Raw genomic sequence first — 24549 nt, 5'->3', positions numbered from 1 at the left:
GAGAAAACAATCTAGCTGTTTAGCTTGAACATCTGGAAATCATAAAGGCTCAGTGCTACATGGCTTAGCCGCTACGCTAGGCTAACGGGAGGTCCCTGGCCCATTCAGGAAGAAGCTAAGGCTCATTAGTGGTTTCTTCCCGCCGTTGGCCCGGGTCAGGGTCCGAGAAACCAGACTGCCTCCAGTGTAACTGCTGAATGTTCTTCTAGTACATCATTTAGGCTACTATTAAGTCTTAAAATAGTTCTGTCTTTGATGGACAAGAGGAAAAAAAAAGATTTTCGTTTTTTCTTCATGCATTTTCAAGAAGTCCGAGAGGAACTTCATGGAAACATGATTTTTTTGTGAGCTGTTCAAAGATGTTAAGAAACAACACTACATCTCAATAACTGCAGTCTAAAAACAAAAATCATTTTGTGCATTAGTCTCCAGGTTTCTCAAACTGGATCACCCTGTTTTGCTGCATTCTTCTCTTAAGAACTCCCCTGAACCACATTGTTTGTTGTCCGTCAATAAAAATGCATTTCCTTTACACTTTTAATTGCAAAGCCAATAAAATCTAGTCACGTTCTGGTGCTTTGCTAACATTAAAACAGACGCAGGACCCAGCTGGCTACATATAGCAACAGACACCGCCATAATATTATCCAGAATATGTCAACAGCCCATTTGCCTGCATTCTCGTGTGCCAATTAGGGGTGTGAAACTGCAAACAGCCATTTAAAGCTGGACTATATGTCATAACCTCGCTGAGACAGAGATGCATAAACTTCCTGCAATAGCGCCGTGTGAACACACAGCACGTTTTTTTTCTTGGAATGTGCTGTTTGGCACTTGTCCACGCAAACTGATCTAAATAAAGAGAGCTTTCTAGAGGAGGGAAATAAGTTTGAGGCACATGGATCAACATGGAGCGGATTTTCTGTACTCAAGCCAACTTGTACAAACTGAGCCGCTCTGGTAGGCGGTGTTGTATTCTTTGCAGGAATAAACTTCTTTCCTACTCACTCCCGGTCTTCTACAGCCTCTTATGTACAAACCTGCCATTATCACACTGACCTCATGGGTTAGCTAACGTGGTTACAACACAAGATTGGAAGCGAGAGCGGCAGAGAATATTAGAGATGCCAATATCTGAGGGAGTGTAAGAATGCCCTGCATGAGTGTCCTCTCTGTCGAGGGGCATCGTCCGTGAGGAATGAAATGAGACACTGGCTGTCAGGGCTCGTTTGGGAGACTGGCTGCAAGTCAGCCGTAGATGGAGATGGTACAAGGGCGAGCCGAGTGGTTGAACGGTTAGAGAGGCTGTCCTGTACCGAGGAGGTCACAGGATGGATCTCAGCGCCAGATAAACCGCGTTCATCAAACTCAATAAACTCGACAAGAAACGTCGGCTGAAAAACATCAAGGATCTGTCTATAGTTTGATTTTGTGTTTGACAACTCATGCTCAATTAAGACACAGAGGTCTTCATTTTAACAGCTGTGTCAAGTACATCTGGACTGCAGATCGTTCGTGCCACCTTAGCCGCGACCCAACAGCTTTCTCAGTTGGTGAGTAAATGTCCATCCGTCCTCTTTTGTTACAACATGTTGGTATGCTAATAACGTCCCTTTAAGAACCATATTTCTTTCCTGTTCAGTCTCTGAAAAGGACCTTGGTGAAGAGAATCAGCTAAGTGCGTAATCGACTTCATTCATCCTTGGAAAATGGAGGATGACCTTGATTTACTCCCCGTCGACACTTTTATTCCTCTATGCCCGACAAGAAGAATCCTAGTTCGCACTTGGCAGGGTGTGTGTTTGAGGACAGCGTGTGTGTGCTCCATATGCAGGTCAGTGGGCCGTTTGGTTCCTCTGACGTATGTGAATTAGATTAGGTCCGTCTCACAGTCAAGACTTAATCACGTACTAAAGCACAGTTCTGCCAGCTCCCATTAGACACTTGTAGCGCAAAAGGCCTCAGACGGGACGAGCAGCAGGGGACAAAGACGCACCCTGAGTCCTCAAACACCTGTGCCTATGGAACCAGACCGCACTGTGTTCACCTACTACGCAAATGCCTCCAAAACCCATCATGCTACATCAAACCAGTTTACATCAATCCACAAACAAATCCAGAAACTGATCGTTACTCCAAACATTGTTCCAATACAATTCCTCCCCAAAAGGAAGCAGCAGCCAAGACGGCGTGTCTTAATTTCAGTGGAGCGCAGAGTGGTTCTGTGGTTTCAGGACTTTGACGGTGCACCTAACCAGAGTGGACGTTGGGAAATATACTTAACGTTCCCGCATGGTGCAGGGAGGCGGATTGGGTTTCCTTGTGGTTGGAAAAGCAAGAAGTGGCTAAATGTATAGCTCACACACACACACACACACACTCATAATTCACATGAACACAGAAGGAGTACACTAGAATTAAATACGTCGTATTTTCATAGCTTATGTGAGTAAACACACAGACACAGACCCAACCTGTTGTTCTGTGATTAAGGTCATTTCAATTACTCCATCCGTGATTAGACTCAGCCCAATCTGGCCCGATAGAGGCTTCTCCTTACAGGGGAAGTGGGTGAAACCTGACATCTCGACTGTAATGCACTTTGTCAACCTCCATTTGGCCTGAGCCAAGAAACACATAATCTAAATGGGCAAAGAACGTGTGGTCAGCCCATTCTTTGTATTGTATGTGAAGTTAATTGACATCCACCAACCTCCAAGATTTGCCAATAATCAATACAAGTCACGCTAGAGAGGAACTGTTTCTCCGTGTCATTCTCTAACTCTTACAGGTTATTTTTCTTTTTGCCTGTTGTTGACACACAAGACAAAAGTCCATTTCTGCCACTGCCTGTTGCAGCGGCCCCTACTGTGAAAACTCAAACAAATTCCTGCACATTTCTTGTACTCTCTAATCAAATGGAAGCGGATTGAACAAACAGGATGTGTTGCGCTTCACTTCAACAGCGTCTCAGGTTACTAAACCTCAAACCGAGAAGGGAGCTGAGTGAACACGGGCACGAGCTGCGAACACACCTGTTCTACAGAGCAATAACACTCGAATCTCATTTAGTCAAAACTGACCCCATCATGAACCAAGAGTGGTCCTGTTGATGGAGGGCTAAAAAGCCTTCAAAATCTCACATCGTCAGCATGTTAAGGAGTTGTTTTCATTAGATATCGTGTCCGTGCCCGGGGTCTTATGAGACAGCAAGAGGAATGTGCTAATACGAAACGTGGAGCGCAGCTTCACGGTTCCTTTTCATGGAAGGAATGTTTTCACATCCAGACGTGGGAAATCTGTGGTTCCTGCTTCTCCTCAGCATGTGGACGCTGAGTTGGTATGTGGACGCTGAGTTGGTGATGTTTGGAACAGATCCATGCTTAATGGAAGTCTGCACACGTCTAGATCATTATCTATGGCTGAATATATAAAAACAAAGACATTACAATCCATCAGGGAAGGGTAAATCATCGCCTGCAGACATGGAGATCCAGGGTTTGGTTTAGGTGGCACTCTGCTGCCATAACAGAATTACTGTGATCACTTTAACTAAATTCAACTCAACGTGAAAGATACTAAAAATTGCAAATATGTGCATCCAAGGCGAGCCATGCTACCTTTTGCTGATGCAAGCTGGTAATAACTGCAAGGGCAACTGGCTGTGGCAGACAAGATGCCAACTACAAGCTGGGCTACTCCCATACCCACAATCCACGGCCACGACATGAGCCAATACATACAACCGAGATGACTGCTGCTAAAATAATCTACACCTCTACATGTTCAATTCACCGCCTGTCCTTCGCAGGTTGGTCTGCTCTCCTGTGCTGCAGCCGGGAGCAGCGCCGGTTTCAGCACCATGCAGGCGTGGACCAGAACAAAAGGCGCAGGCTGCTGCAGCAGGAGAGGCGCACCGGGACGCACCGGGACGCAGCGAGGCAGCGACAGACGCCGCAAATCCAATCAACAATTTAACACATTTTTCCGCATGCACGAACCCGGAATTTTGAAGGCCAAAAACGTCACTGAACACCGACGTTAAGTTACAAACTCCCTGTGGAGAGTCAAACAGCTCACTTCAAATCTCCAAATTCAAACACATAGCTGCACATCACACCATGACGCGCTCACACACACACACACACACACACACACACAAACAGCTGAGGATTAGTGGACAGCAACGCCAACATTAATATACACTTTGACTTTTTTAAAGAAACTTTCACAGCTGCCAGAGTTGCATTAAAAGGGCGGAGACTCGACATGAATGCTGCTTTGAGCAATCACAGAGGATTTCCCAGTAAATGATAAACAAAGAGCTTCGGCTCTTACCTGGAGGTTTAGGCTGCTGAGCGGCACTAATACCCTTGTGTGTGTGGAGGGAGCTGTAGTGACAATGAGAGCTGTATGGTGCCCGCTGATCCCTCCCACCGCAAATTAAGCTACCGTAAATGCAGCAGTATTGGCGCAAAGGGGTTATGTGGCTGCAATGTGCATGACAGGCAATCCCTCCCTGTGATTATATGACATTTGTGCATCTTTGAGTGCAAATATGCAACAAATGCAAAAACAGGCACAGATGTGCACTGACATGAAGCCAGACAGAACAGCCAGCAGGTGCAGAGAGAAATGTTGAGTCATTGTTAAAGGGCTTCTGCATCTCAACACCATCATGAGCTGCTCTGCTGGAAGGGAAGCACTCTGTCCGCAGTGGAAATGAGTGCAGAGCTGAAGCGCTGGGGTGTGGCTGTTGCTGAGGAAAGATGGAGAAGGGGGAGGAAAAGAGGGAAGGGGATAATAGTGGATGGTGGTGCCAAGGGGAGAAGGGGAAGGAGGGGCAGGGAAAGGAAGGAGAGGGGAGGGGAGTGGTAGGAGATGCATCAGTGAGCAATAGCTGCACTTTTGGGCATCAGAGAGTCAGACTGGCATGCTGTACATTCACAGGCACATGCACTGGATCCACAAGGATGCAAACACATGGATGACAATGGTACATTCAAGATCAAACATACTGGTATGCTGTACCATTCAGTTGAGAAAATGAGAGGCATAGATTGATGCCTGAATATGTAAAATAATAAATAAAAGCAGAGGTTAAATGAATAAAAACGTGGCAATTATCATCCTTAACTTATAAGAGATAAGGTTGAAACTTCGAACAGTCATAGAGTGACATTCAACAGTCTGCTGTATGCTGCAATGGAATCAAATGGAAGTCCAGTCATTTCTCATTTCTCTACCAGCTTTGTACGTGCATTTACTGCCACCTATGGACAAAAATAAGACATTGCACAGGGGACGCAGTTTTTCTTCAATTTACCTCCACATGCTCCCAACAGCAACGCTTACTTCTTACCTCTTCACCCAAAAACGTGAATGAAGAGGCAATTATTATCCTTTGTGAGGGTATATGGTCCTCATAAGTATAGAAAACAAGAAGCAGACATGGATGCACACTTTGACCAACATGGAATTTGAAAGCACGGCACCATCTGCTATAAAATCTGACGTAAATTAACTCTGCTAAAACAACACGACTGACAAATGTATTAATCAAAGATTCTGATGAACACTGGCCAGTAAAACATAGTGTGTACTGTATTTATTTCATAAAGTGCACAGCCAGGGGAGGACACTTACAGTGTTGACAGAGAGGCAGAATAAATCTCTTCTGTAATTACACATTGTTCACATAATTATACAGTCTACACAACTAACACCACAGTAAGTGGAAAAGCAACAGAAACAGACATAAAAGTAGGTCATTATTTCATGTTGTGAAATATAAATCATATGTGATTGAAGGAACCTGTCGAGCCATCAGTGCTCTTTCTAATCTATTTGCCAACCTCTAACTGAACCCCAAGTGTGTTGAACTAATCTAAAACTAATTATTAATTATTATTATTTCCTCTTTCAGAAGTTACATAGTCTCATTCTGTAAAACCTCCCCTGACTTTTTACAACCGTTCATCATACTTCAACCCAATTTCAATCAAATTGTCAACCAAGAAAAAAACATCCGTGCAAACCACCCCACTTTGCCCAGTGCTCCTCCACCATGAAAACGTCCAAATGTCTCACTTCTGGCTGACAATGCTGCGGGCGATGAGCTCTTTCATGATCTCATTGGTGCCTCCATAGATGGGCTGAATACGGGCGTCCACAAACGCCCTGGAAGGACAGAGAGACAAGTTCGGCAACTTGTTGATGGCCTGGAATACAAACCGTCCTCCCTCCCCTCCCTGGTACTCAGCTCATGTGCCACTCACCTGGCGATGGGGTATTCCCACATGTAGCCCCAGCCTCCATGGAGCTGCAGGCACTGAGTGGCCACCTTGTTCTGGAGGTCAGATGCCCTAAAGAAAAAACAAAGGACATTAGCAAACGCAGCTTGTTTTGGGATTGGAAGCTAGTAAATACAAAAACACATTCTCACCATAACTTGGCCATGGAAGCCGTGGAGCCATCCAGCCATTTCTCAGCGTGGAGCTGAAGGCAGTTATCTACGAAGGCTCGGCCCACGCAGATCTCAGTCTTCAGCTCGGCCAGCTTGTGCTGCACGGTCTGTGGAGTAAAATTAGATGCAATGGTTTTTATTCTCCTTATTTTCATTCGGCAATGAGGAAGAAAGAACAGAGAGGACCTAAGGATAAGGATAAGACCTAAAACCTAAACCTGCAACTCTAAAACTGTTGGCTGCCAGTCACGGCTATAACAGTAAATTACACAATAAACAAAACCCCTCTAAAAGTCCTTGTTATACAGACCTGTAGGTCAGCGATCGTCTTGTTGAAAGCCTTCCTCTGCAACACGTAGTTCCTGGTTTCCTCAAACATGAACTCGCAGCTCGCTATGGCCAAAGCAGCAATCACCAGACGCTCCTACTCCGAAAAATAATCAGATGATTTACCATCAAATTAACCGATACAATTAATTGATAACGCAAAGTTCACCCTGTTTAAACTTCACCTGAGGCAGTTCATTCATCAGGTAGAAGAAACCCTTGTTGACTTCCCCCAAGAGGGCGTCTGCTGGGAGACGCACATCCTCAAAAAACAGCTCAGCTGTGTCCTTTGAAAGAAGGACAAAAAATAGTGAGATCCTCTTGCGGGATGGTGGAAGACTGATGGACACACTATCTTCCAATGAGCTCCAATACCTGGGCCTTCAGACCGATCTTGTCCAACTTGCGTCCTTTCTGGAAGCCCTTCATGCCATTCTCCACCAGGAACAGACTGATGCCATGTGCCGCTGTCTTCACCTCGCGGTTTGTCACGGCCACTACCACCACCACGTCAGCCATCCAACCATTTGAGATAAACACCTGGAGGGGTGAGACGGAAAAGGTTTCAAGCTGATGTTGAGATGCAATGAAATGACCATTTCATGACTCAGCACCTTGTTGCCATTGAGGATCCAGTCGCTGCCATCCCTCTTGGCGTACGTCCTCACGCCTTGAAGATCACTGAGAACAGAAAGGTGACGGGGTCATCAAAGCTACGCTACATTAGCGCTATGGACGCTGATTTCTTTGACGTTACATCTCCGCTTGAGCCCTGACCTTCCTGCTCCTGGCTCTGTCATGGCAACAGCACCGATGCATTTCCCAGCAGTCATCTGGGGGATGAAGCGTTCAATCTGTTGCTTGCTACCGTAGTGGCTGATGTAGGGCATGATAATGTCGGAGTGCAAGGCAAAACCCGGGCCTGAGCAGTTGGAATACGATCTGGAGGACAAAAAGAAAAACCTCGTTAAAAAAGTTAGTGTTTGATCTCAGATATGACTAATTGTGTTCTTCATTTTAAGGACAGCTCACTGCTCCTCCCATGTGACAAGCGCAGAAAACAGGTCTCCTCCGATGCCACCGTGCTCCTCTGGTATCATTACGCCCAGCAGGCCTTGCTCACCAGCCTTCTCCCACACCTCCCTGCTCACCTGGCCCGCCTTCTCCCACCTGGATCAAGGAAAAAGGGGAAAGACTTAAAATGAAGGTTAAATTAAGTAATCAATACATTTGGTGTAGCTGTGCGTCTCTTTGAAGTCATCTGATTGCAATAAATATTAACAGTCATTCAAAACACAGGCTCTGGCCAAGGGCCCCCCTCACCCATGGGGACCCTGGCCACCCTGGACCTTTGCCGGGTAAGCCCGTTCAGAAAGCCACCCATGCGCCCACTTACTCATGGTGATGTGGAACCACTTCCTCCTGAAAAAAGCGTCGGACGCTTTTCCTGAAGAGATCATGGTCCGTGTTGAAGATCCGGCGGGTCCCGATGTCCATCAGGGTCTTGGCACTGGAGGTCTCTGGACGGGTCGAGGGTTGTAAGACCTGCCGGGCCTGACTGTGCAGTACCCTGGGAGGAATTACACAAAGTCAACATCAACTGATCTGGAAACCCATGACAAAAAAAGGGCTGAAATTAATGATTATTTCCAATATCGATTGTTCCAAGTTAGATTTCTAAACTAGCGTACTTTTTTGTTGTTTTCCAAATGTCTTCTCCGACTATTTAATTTGGCCTATAACGGTTATGTCACCTTGCAGTAGCCGCAGAGAGCACCTGTCCTCGCCTGGAGACATTTCTCAGCCCGAAAAGACAGCGTCGGATCATTTTTTATAACTAATCGGCGATAAAGTCCGAAGCTCTGATACGAGCAAACAAACAAAGATCGTCTGAGTAGGATCTCATGTGAAGACGGATCACTTTGCGGTAATTCACTGAATCCTCCTCCGGGTTGTGTTGTAATCTAAAATAGAAGTACTCAAGTAAAGTACAAGTACATCGAATTTATACTAGCACTTGAGTAAATGAACTTAGTTACATTTCGCCACTGTATAAAGTGAGTTCAGGGCCGGCTCTGGGCATAGGCGAGTAGGCGGTCGCCTAGGGCGCCACCTGCCGGAGGGGGCGCCGCTCGGCTGTTGTTATTAATGTTATAATGTTTGCCGTGTATGCGCGCGCCTAGGGCACCAAAATGGCTAAGGCCGGCACTGAGTGAGTTGAACAGACGGTTTTGTCCATGACAGCTGCAGCAGAGTGAGACCTCTTGCTTCTTCCTTCTCTTGAAAAATGTTGAACTTTGGTTAAAACGCTGCACTGTCACTTTATTACCCAGCCGTCCAATCACAGCGTAAGGAGGGGCGGGACAAATACCACAAAGACACACTGAGATGTTTCCCACCAAATCACGTGAATCCACATAGGCTACTTCCGCGTATATTCCGTATCATAGCAACCAAAGCGTCTCAGCTGAAAAACACTCTTTTAAGAAGAGCGAGTCAGCAATATTATTATTATTATTATTATTATTATCATTTATACAGTAAATGTATTCTTTCTGCTTCTCCATCCGCAGTAACCTTTATTTACATTGGTAATACGTATGATAGTAATGGCTGTCTCCTTTAAATTTAACTGTTTGCATAACTTTTAATGTCAGTTTTGTAAAGAGGAAAATCAAAAAAATATATTTTAAAATGGCACCACCTGCACGTGAGTCTCAATATATGCCCTTACTCTTATCGAATTACAGAAACGCTTGACTTGTATGTTGTTGGTCATTGTTGCTTTATTTATATAAGTGTTTATAAAACTGTTTTTTTCACATACTTGTATGTACATAATAGTGTTTTTAGCTGTATGACTACTTCTATCGTCCTGTAGATTGTACTTGGAGCTGTGTGCAACTACACACTCTGTCATTTCATCAGTGACATGCTTTAACTTTGGCACCTACAATAAACTGTTGCCCTGTACTAAAGCATATTTCAACTGTATGTGAGCAATGAAAGAACAAGGATCAACCCATCTGGGATGTACGTTGGAAAAGTTTATTCTGAAATGAACAGAGTGACAATAAATAAAACTTTTCAGGGAAGTGGGAGACTTTTGGCGGCCTATCCACGACCATTCTCCAGCACCTTTGGCATTGCTGGGCCAGTGATGGCGTGACTGAATGAGGTGGCGGTGGGAAGGGAGGGGTCTACCCTCACTTGATGAGCGGTCACCCCTTCTCCCCCGTTCCTCACCCCATGTGGCGAGTGGAGACACGCCCCGGGGGGGAGTAGAGGCCAAGTGATGTGGGTCTGCAATAGAGAGGTGATGGTGATGTCCCGAGATAGGAGGGTTTGAGACGAAAGGAAAACAAAATAAACAACAAGATGGGTTTGCGTCAACATCCCTTGTACATAGTCCTTGTCTTTCCTTGGTTGGTCTTTGGCACAGTGTAGATGTTCCTGAACACCGTTGGGCTGTCTGTAGGTGAGCTACAGTTTCTTCAGCACTCCCACTGCTGGCCTCTTACACAGACATGATGTGCTTGACGAAAGCTGGAGAGAGACGAAACCATATGTTCAAATATTTGACATGAAATATTCATAAAGCAAAAAAATTAGAGAAGGCATGCTGGGAAATCAAAGCTTACCCTCATAGTGCACACTGCCGTTCTCGTCCTCCTGGCCGGCCATGAGGGCCTCAATCTCGGGCTCAGTCATCTTCTCTCCTGTAGACGCACAAGGATCCATTTCACACACATGCTGACATACTGTGCCTGGTAAGCAAAGTATATTTGTGTGCTTCTATATTTGGAGAAGGTGACTTGAGACTCACCCAGGGTGGACAGCACGATACGCAGCTCAGCGCCCATGACTGTGCCGTTGCCCTCCTTGTCGAAGACGCGGAGACCCTCAACGTAGTCGTCAACTGTACCTTTTGGGAGGGCATCGACCTCCTTCAGCATGGGCAGGAAAGCCTCGAAGTTGAGCCTCTTGTTGGCCATGTCTGTAGACAAATGTCACATGAAGGGCACCATTAATATGATACAAAAAGGCAGGTTTGTTTGGCTTTGTAACATTTGAGAGAAGAAATACCACATTCTTCATCTCACAAATGAAAATGATGAGCAACAAAACGCACTGCCTTACCATCAGCGGATGGGTTGCCCAGAATCTTTACAACATCCTTGTTGGTGGGGTTCTGGCCCAGAGCGCGCATGATGTCGGCCACCTGGTTGAAGGCCACCTGACTGTCACCGACTCTGTCAAAGAGACCGAAAGCCTCCTTGAAGTCTGTCCAGGAGGGGAGAGTCAGGAGAGAACTTTTGAGTTACAAAGTACTGAAACAAGTTGGTCAAAACAACAAACATAATATCGAATCTCAGCCTTGTAAAGTCCCACACATAATTGGTTACACATACTAGAAATCTATGGCCTCGTAGGCGCTTTGGAAAAAGACCTCAATCAAATGGCAAATCAAAAAGTTATATTTGGTCCGTCTGGTGCGACATCTAAGCTAGTAATGCACTTTTCTATTCTTTCTATTACAGGGTTCTTAGTGGCAGCTTTGTGGTGTCAGACTATGTCGGAGGATCAAGGACACTAGAAGCCACATACTTGCGTCATTGTTCTCAGCTAACGGGGAGCGACAGCTGTACCCACGCAGAGAAGAGGAAGGTACGAACTGGGGCCTGAACAAAGGTTAGCTATTTCTATGAATCCTACCAGGAAGCCAACTCAAAGTGACCTTTTTGACAGATTAATGGTCTTGTGTGGCTTCTGAACCGCAGCAGCCAGAACAGCTGTACCAGCCCCTCCCCCTCTATCCCCTCTCCATTCCTGCCTCCATTTGCATTTGGGAGGAATTTAGGGCGACGTCGGGAGCAAACTGATACACCCTGACAGAGTAACCCAGGCCATATAGAGCCATGGCCCCATGGCCTTACTCGAGTTAACATAAGAATGCTGACTGCAGTGTAATCTACACCTTGCCTTGCATGGCCTGCATGTATTCCACTGGCGACCAACATGTAGTATAAATGCACCAGAATGTGCAGAAGCAGCATTGCCAAATTGAAAATCCATTTAAACAAATTAAGTTAATAGGAAGCACTTTGAAGCGAAGAACTTGGCCCCGCAGCTCTAATACACCCAACTGGGAAATTTGGAACTTCTAGATGAACATATAATACAAAAACGAAACTTTATGGAGACCAATTCAAAAGGGGGGAAATGTAAAAGTTAAATTGGACGATTCCCATGGGAACAAATGCCTTCCAGCGAACATAGGGTAATGTTTATAGAGGACACGTCTTTCAGCACTAAACAAAAGGGTTGGGGATGGTGCTGAGGGATCACAATTTGGATTCCTTGTGTAAGAGGATGCCGCCAGAGCCTGCATCTTAAACCTCGACCCTGGTGATTTACACCTCTGCTGTGTAAGGGCCACTGTGGGTTGCAAGAGTCGGCTTAGAATAGACATAACTCAAATGCTCCTCGACAACTGGACAAGTCTGTGGAACGGCATGTCCTATGGCTTCGGTCTGGAACTTTCTTCATCCTCACTTCCACCTTTTAACAGTTAATTTGGCTTAAAGGTTCAACTAGGCAAGCCTGCAGCTGTGGGACTTTCACAACCCTTCTTCTTCTACATGCCAAGCTATTTGTAAGGGATGAGGATGAATCTTGCTGTTTCTTCACTTACCCTCAATCTGGTCCGCTGAGAACTCGGTCTGTCACATAGAAATACACAAAACACGCACACATACACAAACAAAAAGGTACATTTAAGAATACATAAACACAGAGGACAGAGAAATGAATGAAACAAATGATTTATCAGAATTATCAGTATCAGTATAGAAATAACACAGCTTTCCTAACATTGCTCAAGGTAAGAACATGCTGCTGTAAACTGTGAAATTGTAGACAGGCTCCTTGGATTTAGATATAAGCCCACAGAAACTTAAATCATAGAAATGTGGACTGTTTCAAGGCTATGGTCCTGGACCTCTCAACCTTGATTTTTCACAATTTATAAAGACAAGCTTCTCGTCTCTAGCACAATTTCAATGATGCCAAAAGAAGTCCCAACTTTGGGCTTATTTTGGAGAGATGGTATCCAAACCCATGCCACAAACAGTTGTCCCTGGTAGAAAAAAAGGTAACTCCATCGATACCGCCCCACCTAAAAGGTCCGAAACACAATTTTGTACACACCATTTTGGAGAGTTGGAGCTGGAGGAAAGAAAGGAGAAGAGAAGCTGAAGTCCAAAGACAGAGTGGTCCTGAGCCATGGTCGAAGCCCCCTCTTATTTATCCCGGGCATGTGATGTCATGTATGCTAATGAGGCAGATCAGATGACACGTTGGAACATCTTTAACTTTCTTAGGGCAAACGGAAAGGAGAGCTGTGCGGGAGTAGGCCTTTAGAAGGGGACGGGGCTATTTTTAGTGGGCCAAATAACTGTGTCAAGACTCTTGTGTCTCAAGATTTGAAACCGTTTTTAAAACCTATATAAAGTAAAAAAAACGCTTTCATTGACTTGACATCTCAGTCTAAAGTTGTCTCTTCTGGAAGAGACACACAACTGAACTGTGACAGTGAAAATGCAGAAAACTAAGCTGCCTAGTGGCCCACTTCAGGAGCCCAGAGAGCTCATTTACAAGGTGGTATTTTTAAACAGTGAGACCTGTCCTCCTCTTATGGTTAAATAACAGCAGGGCAAAACTGTTTGAAAAGCTGATTCCTTTCAGGCAGGTGTTTAAAAAAGTCAACTTTGACTGGCAGTTGATTGTCTGAGGTTTATAAAGACATTCCAAAGTGAATAGTTTTTGTAGTTGAAGTGAGCACCATAATGCGCAGCTTCGCTTGCTTTATCCTTAATAGAAATTGATTAAAATGTCTTGGCTGTATTCTACACGCGGCTGAATGAAAAGACCATCACACGGGGGTGAAATTGAGGTTATAAAATAACCATAACAGGTTCAGTTACCCAGAAGTAAAGACTAAATTGCATGATCTATGGAGGTTAAATGACCTGAGCGCAGAGCTTCTCCACCAGAGCTCTCCGTGGTGCTGATGGCAACATCAAAAGAAACCTATTATTAATGCAGAAGAAGCTTAAAACAACATTGTAAAATTAGCTATAAAACAAAATCACAAGAGCACATTTCTGATGGATTCCGTCTTGAAAACGGTCCCATGCAAAAACACTGGGACACATTTTCACCCAGCATGTTTACTTTAATGGGACCAAATAAGGTTGTCGTTGTTGACATTATGGTCCCTGCCTGATTTCTGTTGAAAGTACAGCAGTTTGACAAAACAATCCCAACTAAAGGTCCACTGACTACCGTTGGCATTGTTTTGTCTTAGCAATAGCCTCAACTGGAGAAAGTCTAAAAGGATTAAAACTAAGTTGTTCATAGTTTCAAAAATGATTATGTACTTCTATACTGAGAAAGGTAAACAATGTTTCTTAAGAATGGAAATATATTGTGTTTTGCATCTGCATTAGGTTTCACTTATGCTCACTTTCTTGTCAAAATGTCTAATTATTTGTTAAAACTGCAAAAAAACAAAAACAAAAACGGTGCATTTATTTTAATCTGTGCATAGATTTGTATGCTGTACTCTGTATGAGATGCAGTCTGCATCCCAAATACTGAGCTCTGCCGTTCCCACACAAGCCTCTGCTGGCCACTGCATATTCAGTACATGAATGTTCATTTGTTTATCTATCAATATGCTCATTAAAAAATAGATACTAATGTATGATTGTGTGTGCAGTGAATGTCCAGTGTCTTTTATGGACCAAATATATCAGAAATGCAAATGTATATATTGTTAAAACATCTCCTTTTAAATGCTCATAACTCAAACATGACAAATTGTGAGCATGTGGTTTCAGTATAAAACTTTTCCCTTTCCTCCAAAGTTTGTTCCAAAGGACAGAAAGACACAACTGAGACGAAGAGCAAGCGCACCGACACACAGAGACAATGTGCACAGGGATCGATAATCATGTCCTGCAGCTAAGGAGCAGAAAGGAGAGAGCTGGAGGATATTTGTGAGACCGAGTAAACCAAAAGACATGTCCGGGAGACCACGCCTCGGGACAGATGACCTCTATTTTTACTCCCATTCCTGCTGGAGGTGTTTGGTTTCTTCTACGCTGGGCCGGGCTCTGTGGAGATGGGGGTGGAGAAAATGAACGCTCCTGCTCCTCAAGACTCTCTGGTACAGTAACCTGCACTTCCCCGTCCAAGACCCCAGCTGGCGTCAGGCCATAAAGAAACACTGGCAGTGGAGGCTTAAAAAAGAGGTGGCATTGTGTCGCCACTTGGTTTTTTAGGGGTGTCACATGAGCCTTATTTGGAATAGAGACCAGTCCAGTTGAGCCAAGTGGCCCATGGAGGCGGGGACTGAGTATTTTAGACACTTTAAGTCATTGTAATATGTTGTAGTATGAGCTAAAGTGAGTGTTAACAAAGGGAAATATGCCAAATGTGTACATCTCCTGCATTTCTGTGTCATCTCAGGGTTTACAGAGACAATTCCTTCCATAATAAAGTCAAAGCAGATCACCTCATGGACATTTATAGACCGCCTTGTACGCCATATCCATATCTCCACTGAAAATGGAAAATTCCACCTGATTAGCAGTAAATTTGACTGTCAAATAACCTATTCATGAAGTGACCAAGTTTCAAGGCCAACTAATGTACTTCACTTTGCCAAGTGAAGGTCAATTGTCAGATTTTGATTCACAAGTTGCCGCCTCTCTGCTGCCCTCGTGTGGCTTTTCTTTGCTGCTGCGTAACTACGCAAACTACACCAAAACAAGAGCAGGAGGTACTGAAATTCACTACAGCAACAGCTGTAAAAAGACACATGGTTTATTGCTCAGACAGTGCAAAGGACAGGCAAACAGTTTACACTTCGGGGTTAATCCCTAAACACATGACACAGCTTGGACTGTATTATATCTAGTGCATTTTAACTAGCTTTTCTTCTTCAGAGAAACGTCTACAGCAAACAGAATAGCAAACTAAAGCATCCATATACATATCAAACTTACAGAATAATAGATATATACAGTTGTTAAGTGTTAACAAAACACCATTTAGTTTCCTCACAATTTTAATTTTATGTTTTGACAAATTTGAAAATTAGTTTCCTTCCTTTTTTTTTTTTTTTGCTTAAACCCTCAAAGACATCACAATCTGAGCAACAGCCGAAGTTAACAAAGCAAGAGTTTAATTTATACACAAAAAGCTAGAGAGGCTCTCGCTTTTGACACATCTTTGAGATAGTTATGTACTTGAGATGTGAGCGTAGGACTGATTCTGTTAATAACATGTAAAGTCCCCAGAAGAGAAGAGCAGGGAAAACATGGCACAATGTGGGAAGTCAAAGTCAGTCCCAGAATTTCATTAATCGAGATGAAATGAAGTGTTTTCATGCAGCGAGTGTGACAGAGAGCAGAAGTGTGGGTCTTCTTGGTTTTTTTTCCGCAGTGTGCGTGGGGAGGACTACCTGTGGAGAAACCTTTACACTTCAAAGCCTGGGAACCTTGCTTTCATTGGCTGCAGAAGGTCGGCCAAGAAGTAGATGGTGCCCGCCATGCCTGTGAACAGACAGTGACACGGTAAGTTAGTTGTCCGAGAAGATACAGTACAAAATCCCTCCAGAAAACACTACATAATATTACATTTTCTTGCTGTGTAAGCAACTGATGCATCAGCAATTCAGGCCCCTTATCTGTCGTGTGGCCTTCAATGCTCGCTTGTACAACTTTGTAATAGTTCTCAACTGACACACTGCTGATTGCTAAAACAATAGCTCCAGCAATAGTATCACTATTAATATTAGTTACAGCAATAATAATAGCAACAGTGAGGCACGATTAAACACCTCCAAGAGGGCAGCAATTCAAACTGCTTGATAAAATACACATGAATCACTTGTATAGCTTTGTAATTGCGATTTACAGTCGGTGTTGCCTACAGCCTGAAGCGCTGGTGCATAAGTACATCAGTCACTGCAAAATGATGCAATGTGCCAGCTGTAAAAGAGCTTTTCTTTGGATTCCAATGATTCAAAAGGATTGGTCCAATTACAGTTAACACAGTAATATAAACCAAGCATTATAATACTAGGATATTTTTTGTCCTCATATATTACCTTCAAAAAGTGAGAAGGGGGTGTCTGGTGTTCGGCATCCATGTTTGCCGTAGTTCATGCACCAGTCTGCAAACTGGATAGAGAGAGAGAGGCAGTGTCATAATAACATTCCCATCCTATCACAACAGTGGACTGTAGCTGAGCCGTCTCAGGAGAATAGCGAGCAATGTCAACAACTGCTAAAAACTGTGCTCCTCTCAGTGAAATCCTAGCATCTGTCGCGGTATTATGACCACAATGTCACTCTGTTGCACTGGGAGCATGTCACAGAGCTTAGGCGAGACATCTGAAGAGTCTATTTCCATCCTCTATGAATAGATTCATATTAATGATAGCTCGCGTGGGACTCGCGCCACCTGGAGTGCATCCAAAGAGAGCTCGCTACCAGCTCCGCCCGGCCCGCTTTGACGGCGACTCGCACCGACAGCTACCAACCTATTGTCAATAAACATAAAAGGCCCTGCCTCTCACATGCCCCCCGTTTCTGGAATAATTTTCGATTTTTAAGGCTGGCTAGCGGCCAGCTGTGCCATGATTGGTTGTGCTTTGAGCTAACTTTAATATGACTTTCACGTCTTGCATCAAAGTCAGAGAAAGACACAACATCAAGCCTCAAATAAGGAAATATAAACTGACCTCTTCTATTTCTCTTTCTATTAAAGAGGCTTTATTGTATTTTTCAATCCCCTCTAAAATGTACATATTTGGGAAAAAGGCTGTTATTTCCTGGCATAGTGCTAATACTAAAAGTGAAAACAAAGGGGACATGTCTTTTGTATGTTTGTTTCATAAAGCAAATGAACTTTCATGAATAATTAAAGGGTTAAAATGTTTTAATGTCCATCGGCACCAGATAAGAAAGCAACCGCTAATCAGAATTCCTCACCGTCTAACTGTTGATCACTAATCAAGTATTTAGGCACTAATTAATATGGATGCACTGCAGTTGCTTGATCACTCAGACGGCTGCTGCACCGTGTGAATGATGTATACTGAGTACATCATGAAGTCTCTTTCATGTGCTCTCACCATGCAGGCTCTGTACAGGTGCTTGGGGTCCTGCGTATGCCGGTAGAGGGCCAGGAAGGTGTAGGCGTTCCCTGCCGCGCCGTGACACAACCCGTAACCCTTCTTCAGCAAGCCGCAATGCCACACCACCTCTCCACACTGCAGGGCGTCTTCCAGGTACTGAGGTACTCCGAAGGCCTGACCATTATTTTGAAACGGTAAATAGAAAGAAAAGAAAATTCACATGAAACACTTGACATTACAAGCAGCACTAAATACACAGACATTATCAGCTGAGGTTAAAAGAGAAATTGTCTAAACGTCACCACAAGATGGTACTATAACTCTGTAAATGAACTCTTTAATTCTCTAAAAAGACTGGACTCCATGAATGACCTTTTGTAACTAATATAAAGTGCATCTTCAGAATAAGAGTTTACCCTGTATGCCTGCAGGAGCATGTAGATCACCCCTGGGGATCCATGGCACCAGTGCACCAGCAGGTCTCGATCGTCCCCGATACAGGCTGGGTAGTTTCCTGTGGGGAACTTGAGACGGCAGACGTGGTCGACGCTGGGCTTCACCAGCCTGTGTACGTACTCCTCCACGCAGACGAAGCCCGGCTGCGAGGGAGAGATCGCGTTTAACAGAGTTCGGAGTTCGTTTGGTGACAGATAGACCACCTTCTGCAGTGCCCGTAAAAGGGTCTCAAATTTACATTTGAGCCCACCTAACAGACAACCACAGTCTTAGTTGAGCTGATGAGTTGTTGAAGTTGCTTTATGAGGGAAAAATGCCAAATATTCGCTATATGTTTGTAAGTTGAATATCTTTAGCTGTTGGTGAGACAAAATAAGCTATTTTAAAATTTAACTTGTGATGGCCATATTTTCAATCAATTCATTGGTCAGATTAATCAATAGTGAAACTTATTGTTAGTTGCAGCCCTAGACAACATCAAAATAATGCAGGATACACATTCACCCCATAGATAATAAACTTACCAATCAGTGGCTATCTCATTTGTTAAGTGTGTGTATTTTTTATTTATTTTGGGCTATTTCTGTTGTAATGTATTACATCTCAGGGAGATTGTTGGCAAAATTAAGCTCCTTACAAGATTTATCTGGCCGTGTAGAAGTAATTACAACACATATACATATATTAAGCAACATTGTCCAATAAAATAGCTCCAAATTCTTCCTTATATGGCCTGTTAAACTCAAAATTACCTGCATGAGGAAGTAGTAGATGCCAGCCAGGCCGTGGGCGGCGCCAATGTACTGCTCCTGGTACCACTCGTACATCAGAGGGCTGTGGTTCTGGACCCTGAATTTTCTGCTGAGGTGCTCGCCTGACACGAGCACGGCCTCACTGATCTAAGGAAGGAAATAACACATCCCGGCTCACAAACACACCTAATCTGTAGAATTGAAAAAGATCAATGGAGATGAATTAGACCAACCGGACATCGATATGTGCAAGAGCGAGCAAATTAGAGCCAAGCGGCAAATCAAGATTGTTGGCAGCAGATAAGTTAGTTATTTCCAAGCCTTTTATCCAATTAGGCTAAATTTCCTCTTTCTCTATAGTTACGATAGTCGTGTGCACCATGACGGAGAGTTCTGTCTAAGAAGTCATGGATGATCAGTCAGCCTGTCCTGGAAGTGCAACTGTTGTCAGACTGCGCCCCGTCCCTGACCCACCTGCTGGATGTACTGCAGTGGGATCCTGTCTTGGCCGAGCTGCTGGTTGATGAAGACGAGGGAGTAGAGGTAGCCCATTCGCCCATACAGAAGCTCATCAGGCAGCCCGCCTGAGCCTTTCACCACAGTCTGGTGAAACTGCAGCAGTCTGAAGAGCGGAGTAGCACAGGAAACACGAAATTCATGAGAGCGGATGACTGAATATTGCTCCGATGAACTATTTGTGATGACCTATAACTGTGTACAGTTCATTGTATAATAAATGTGATCACAATTCAGTGGCAGTTAATTAAACTGGATCCGTGATTGGAGTAATGCTCTGGTGCATCCAATCAAGTGGTCACAGATAAACTGACCAATCACAGGCATTTAGTTTAAGCAACATGTTCCCATAAAACACTGTAACAGCTACACATGAGTGCATTTCTCTATACTGGAAAACAAGACCTAATGTTCTCCAACTGCAGATACTTATAGCTAACGATAGCATCATTATTACTATGTGCAATTATATTGAATAAAACAACTGTAGTTCAGATTGCGCAGCTCTATTTGATCTCATATTTAGTCGGGTCAACTGCAACAACCTATGAATCAATACCTTTGTAAACTACAAATACTGTATATTTTACAGGAAACCCAGGAGTCTACATAATAAGCAAGTACCTAAGATATTCATCAGGCACAACTATGTATTCTAGACTGACCTGCTGATGCACTCATCGGTCTCTTGCACCCTCTGCAGGCGATGGTAGACCACGGCAGCTATAGCCAGGGGCCCTGCATCCCCACATAGGAAGGTGACATCATGACGTCGGGTCAAACACTTCAGACTGTGGTTGACATATTCGAGAGCTTTCTGAAGCAAAGAGGGGTCCTTGAACACATTGTGAAGGTGCAGGTAGAGCAGCGCAATGCCTGTGGAGAGACAGGCGGACATATATACATTTCATTGTTGTAAACTTTGGAAACTAACTCAGAAATGTCTGTTTCAAACTATAACTCAAGTAAGGCTACACATTTGGTAACCATAGAATATGTGCACATCTGCAACACTGAAGGTTGAAAGTGCATCGACTTAACAGAAAATTGAACTATTTTGATCATGGCTCAATTATTTTCAATCATATTTCAGGCAAAAATGCTAAAACGTTTCTGGTTCCAGCTCCTATATTTTTATTTTCTGGATCTATTTGTCTTCTGTGATAAGAAACTAAATATTGGAATAAATCCTAACTGAATGTTTGGGGTTTTGACTGTTGGTCGAACAAAACAAGACTGAATAAGCCAATTTGGGCTCTCTGAGACTGCGATGGGCAGTTTTTATAATGTTTTGACAATTTACAGACCAAACAAATCAAAGGAGCTTAATCAAAAAATAATATACTGCAGAGGCAGAAACCTTTTAACCAGATGGAGAGGTGATTCAGATGCCTCAGTGAATCATGATTTTTAAATGTTGAGTATGAAAAATTTAAAGTCAGTTTGTTCATTAAATTATCATCAAACAGGACAGAAAAAATATATACACGAGGCAAAGACGTGTCTGCAAAGAGCATTGCAATCATATGTGCAGCCTTGCGTCTTCACGTTAGGTTTCCATATAGTCAGATCAATGAAATACCTGGCAATCAGACCATATGATGTAATTTATATCAGATGTGTAAGGGTGTCATCACCTGCCCAGCCAGTGTAACTGGTGCAATCTCTTGGGTCTGCAGACTTCAGCCCATTTTCCATGACAGCCAAAAGCTCACTGATCTTGCTGCTCAGCCGCTGGGCAAACTCTGATGTGAGCTGCAGGAGATAAATTAAAATTATGAGGGTCACATGAATCACATACACTTTCACCCGCACACACCCAACTCTACACATGCAGGCATTACCTTTCCCTGAGAGTCAAACAGCGCCTGTGTGGACGCGGGGCTGCCATTGTAGTCATGATATGGATTCCTCCAGGCTCTTGTGTCCATTTTCACAGCTCCGTTACTGCTGCGCTGCTTAATAACGTTATCTGGGCCAGATAAAAAACAATCAGCAGAGAGACGAGGCAATAAAGGCGCAGCAGACGGACGAGTGAAATAGAGGTAAGGCTAAAAACAGTGGGCTATCGATTTTATAACAGAATATAAAGCCACATCACACATACCGCCTGTTCTTCGGGGCTACACACACCCACACACAAACTAATGACAGTTTAGCTCGCTGTAGCTTCAAGCTAGCTTAGCTACACCGCTAAAGCTAACGGCTAACACTTGTTTGTGCAGCTAGTGCCGTAAACGCATAATAAAACACATTATACATTCCAAATATGTAATTTCTCTCCAAAGTCATATATCAGGACACAATTTAAACATTGGCAGTTAGCATAGCCGTACCTCTGCACTCACTGTTGACGTTAAGTCTTCTTCGGCTTTCTCTGTCCCTGAGGGGATTGTAGCGTTAGCTGGCGCGCTACTGCCACCTGCTGCTGCGGCGGTATCACCACAACACACAAAACTGGAGAAATTGCTGTGGGAGTGGAAAGAAATATGGTAAACATAAAAAACAAAGACACAAAATATGTTAAAATAAATAAATAAATAACCATACCCACCAGACAAAAAGTAGCGAGGTCAAGTACTGGGAATTCACACTAAAGTGATGGATAAAGGAAAACAAACATGAACCAAAAAAATTGTTTTGCACCAGTGATCACTTACCTGTGCTTTCTGGAGCTTTCAGCCGTATCACGCTGTCTTCATCAGGTGATGGAGTTTCCATGTTGACTTACAGCGCCGCTGAACTCTGAAAGCCCTGGAAAAAGCCAGTAAGTTGACCTTGATTTGGAGTTGTTCCAACATCCAACAGCATTTCCAAGGTCAAGAATGAACTTTGATGCTTAAATTGCCATTAATCATTCATCCACAAATGGTCCTTCTATCCCTTTGCTTCAAAATACATATTGATAAATCCATACTGGCCCCATTTCATGTTCCTTGGGGTATTTAGTCATGAGAAATATTCCAGGTTCTTACATTCCCATAAGCAGTGGAAGAATCTCTCAGCTCACTCTCTGGGTTTTGAAACACATTACAATTCATAATTGAGTTTCAAAACATCAGCAGTGAGTGGGAGCTTTTGGATGCATTAAAGTAAAATTAATAAATAAATTGCATTAAACCTTTGAAGAGTGTGTATGTAATGAAAACACCTTGATAAGCTGGTATGATCTGATCACTGCATACGCTGTTCTTTTAATTAACTATACATCATGTCTTATCAGGTTATTTGTATATTTTGAATGTAAAACTATAGCCTACATGCCAGAGCTCATATCACCTACAGTACATTTATTTTGAGGGAAAGCATGAAGTCAAATTTTCTTGCATTTCCCAGTAATTCTATATTTTTTATTTTCCACTCTGTTAAGTTGTGTCCCGACTTCAGTGACTTAAACTTGATCTTAAATGGTGATCTGTGCCCTGTGGTGTATCTATTTAGGGACCGCTTGACATGGAGGTTTTGTCTACCAGCAGATTAGAGCTCCACTTGCCGACTCCAGTACACAATGTTCCTCTCGGAGCACTGAACGGCTTCATCACACAGGTGTCTAATCTCCGACATTAGCCCATCAACATGAATGTTTCCAAAGCTTTAAGGTAATTGCACAATCATAGTCACCTACGCCAGCGAACGCACCAGAGCTAAATTCTCACCTTTTTAGCAATTCTCCAATGACAACTCCACACTGATGATGCTAATGACTTCCAAGCAAATCAAGACAGGCCTAAATTCATGATCACCAGGGTGGAGCGCAGTTTACACACACTGGTGCCATGGAAACGTCATGTGCCACCAATCTGCTCTTGACCTTTTGCGAAGCCCAAACAACACGTCATTCCTGTGGATGGTGATGATAATTACTGTAGTCGCAGAGAACACGGGCTGGTATTGATTGGCACTCTGCTGAGTCTCACTGCTGGTGTTCCACATTCTCACTTATTGCAGAGATGGGAGCTGCACCAGCCCTGTAATCTCCCCTTTGAATGGTGTGCCCTATGGACTGCACAGTTCTGGAGAAAGACTACATTGTTGTGGCAGCAAGACATTGCACATTCAAAAGAGAGAGCGCAATGGGATACGTCCTCTGAAGGGCTTTGATTACTGTTCTCTCTTTGTTAATGTGCCTCAATCGCTTCCCCTTCCCCCTTTCCCCCATGTTTCATCCCGATTCTCTCTGGTTTTAGATGACTCTCTGCTCCAGACTTCATCCTCAAAACTGAGTCCTAATTAAACCGAGCTACGGACCAGATATGTTAGTTTCACTTGAATAAGTTCCCACAAGAGTACAGGCATCTTTTTCACACAGACAATCCTTTGTGATTCAAGGGATGAAAGCTTGAGAAACAATATTAATCATCTACATTTTTTGTTACATTTTATAGCATTTTTACCTATTTAAAAATGCCTTTTGATAATATTGCCTTGGCTTACTGCCGATGCTTTTAAGATAACATCCTTGAACTGTGGATTTTTAACAGCCATCTTGACTTTATGTGACAAAGTGTTGAGTTGCTAATATGCAGGATTTGTTGTTGTCCTTCTATGCTCCTCATCTTGATGACTTGTGTAACCTTGTCGTTGAAAAATGCAAATGAAGCGGACAATTAGACGCACAACACACTAGATTTGCAAAAGTCATCACTGTCACTCTTTTGTTTTTGTGTTTACCTTTCTGCTTTTTTGTGTGTGTGTATGCTCCATTATTTCCCTTCAGTCAGAAGAACTTGGCTGCTGTCATTTCCATATCAATTGACCGAGCTGCAGGTGAAGGCTAGTCATGCGGTACAGAGTATAGAGCCCTTTGCTCATATACCTCG

At 43.6% G+C, this 24549-nt stretch overlaps 3 protein-coding genes across 3 annotated transcripts; all 3 read right to left on the bottom strand.

Moving 5' to 3' along the window:
- Positions 1-5627: 5627 nt before the first annotated feature.
- Positions 5628-8621, bottom strand: acadl (acyl-CoA dehydrogenase long chain). The gene is made up of 11 exons (XM_070930768.1): positions 8548-8621; positions 8190-8363; positions 7826-7963; positions 7571-7735; positions 7408-7474; positions 7169-7333; positions 6979-7080; positions 6777-6890; positions 6446-6573; positions 6279-6365; positions 5628-6180 (listed from the first exon to the last, which is right to left on the bottom strand). The coding sequence occupies exons 1-11, from the start codon at positions 8619-8621 to the stop codon at positions 6087-6089; spliced, it is 1308 nt and encodes a 435-aa protein (XP_070786869.1). The 3' UTR covers positions 5628-6086.
- Positions 8622-9810: 1189 nt separating this feature from the next.
- Positions 9811-13059, bottom strand: mylz3 (myosin, light polypeptide 3, skeletal muscle). The gene is made up of 6 exons (XM_070930869.1): positions 13004-13059; positions 12489-12516; positions 10934-11077; positions 10620-10790; positions 10435-10512; positions 9811-10339 (listed from the first exon to the last, which is right to left on the bottom strand). Exons 1-6 carry the CDS (start codon positions 13004-13006, stop codon positions 10311-10313), a joined length of 453 nt encoding a protein of 150 aa, XP_070786970.1. The 5' UTR covers positions 13007-13059; the 3' UTR covers positions 9811-10310.
- Positions 13060-15650: 2591 nt separating this feature from the next.
- Positions 15651-22100, bottom strand: lancl1 (LanC antibiotic synthetase component C-like 1 (bacterial)). The gene is made up of 10 exons (XM_070930868.1): positions 22066-22100; positions 21574-21701; positions 21367-21484; positions 20395-20605; positions 19688-19835; positions 19214-19360; positions 18422-18604; positions 18003-18179; positions 16974-17046; positions 15651-16416 (listed from the first exon to the last, which is right to left on the bottom strand). Exons 2-10 carry the CDS (start codon positions 21658-21660, stop codon positions 16340-16342), a joined length of 1221 nt encoding a protein of 406 aa, XP_070786969.1. The 5' UTR covers positions 21661-21701; positions 22066-22100; the 3' UTR covers positions 15651-16339.
- Between the last annotated feature and the right edge of the window lie 2449 nt (positions 22101-24549).

Source organism: Enoplosus armatus, chromosome 24 (genome assembly GCF_043641665.1).
Source record: "Enoplosus armatus isolate fEnoArm2 chromosome 24, fEnoArm2.hap1, whole genome shotgun sequence".
NCBI lineage: Eukaryota > Metazoa > Chordata > Actinopteri > Centrarchiformes > Enoplosidae > Enoplosus > Enoplosus armatus.
Note: the sequence above shows the minus strand (reverse complement) of the source record. Positions and strands in the feature narration are given on the sequence as shown.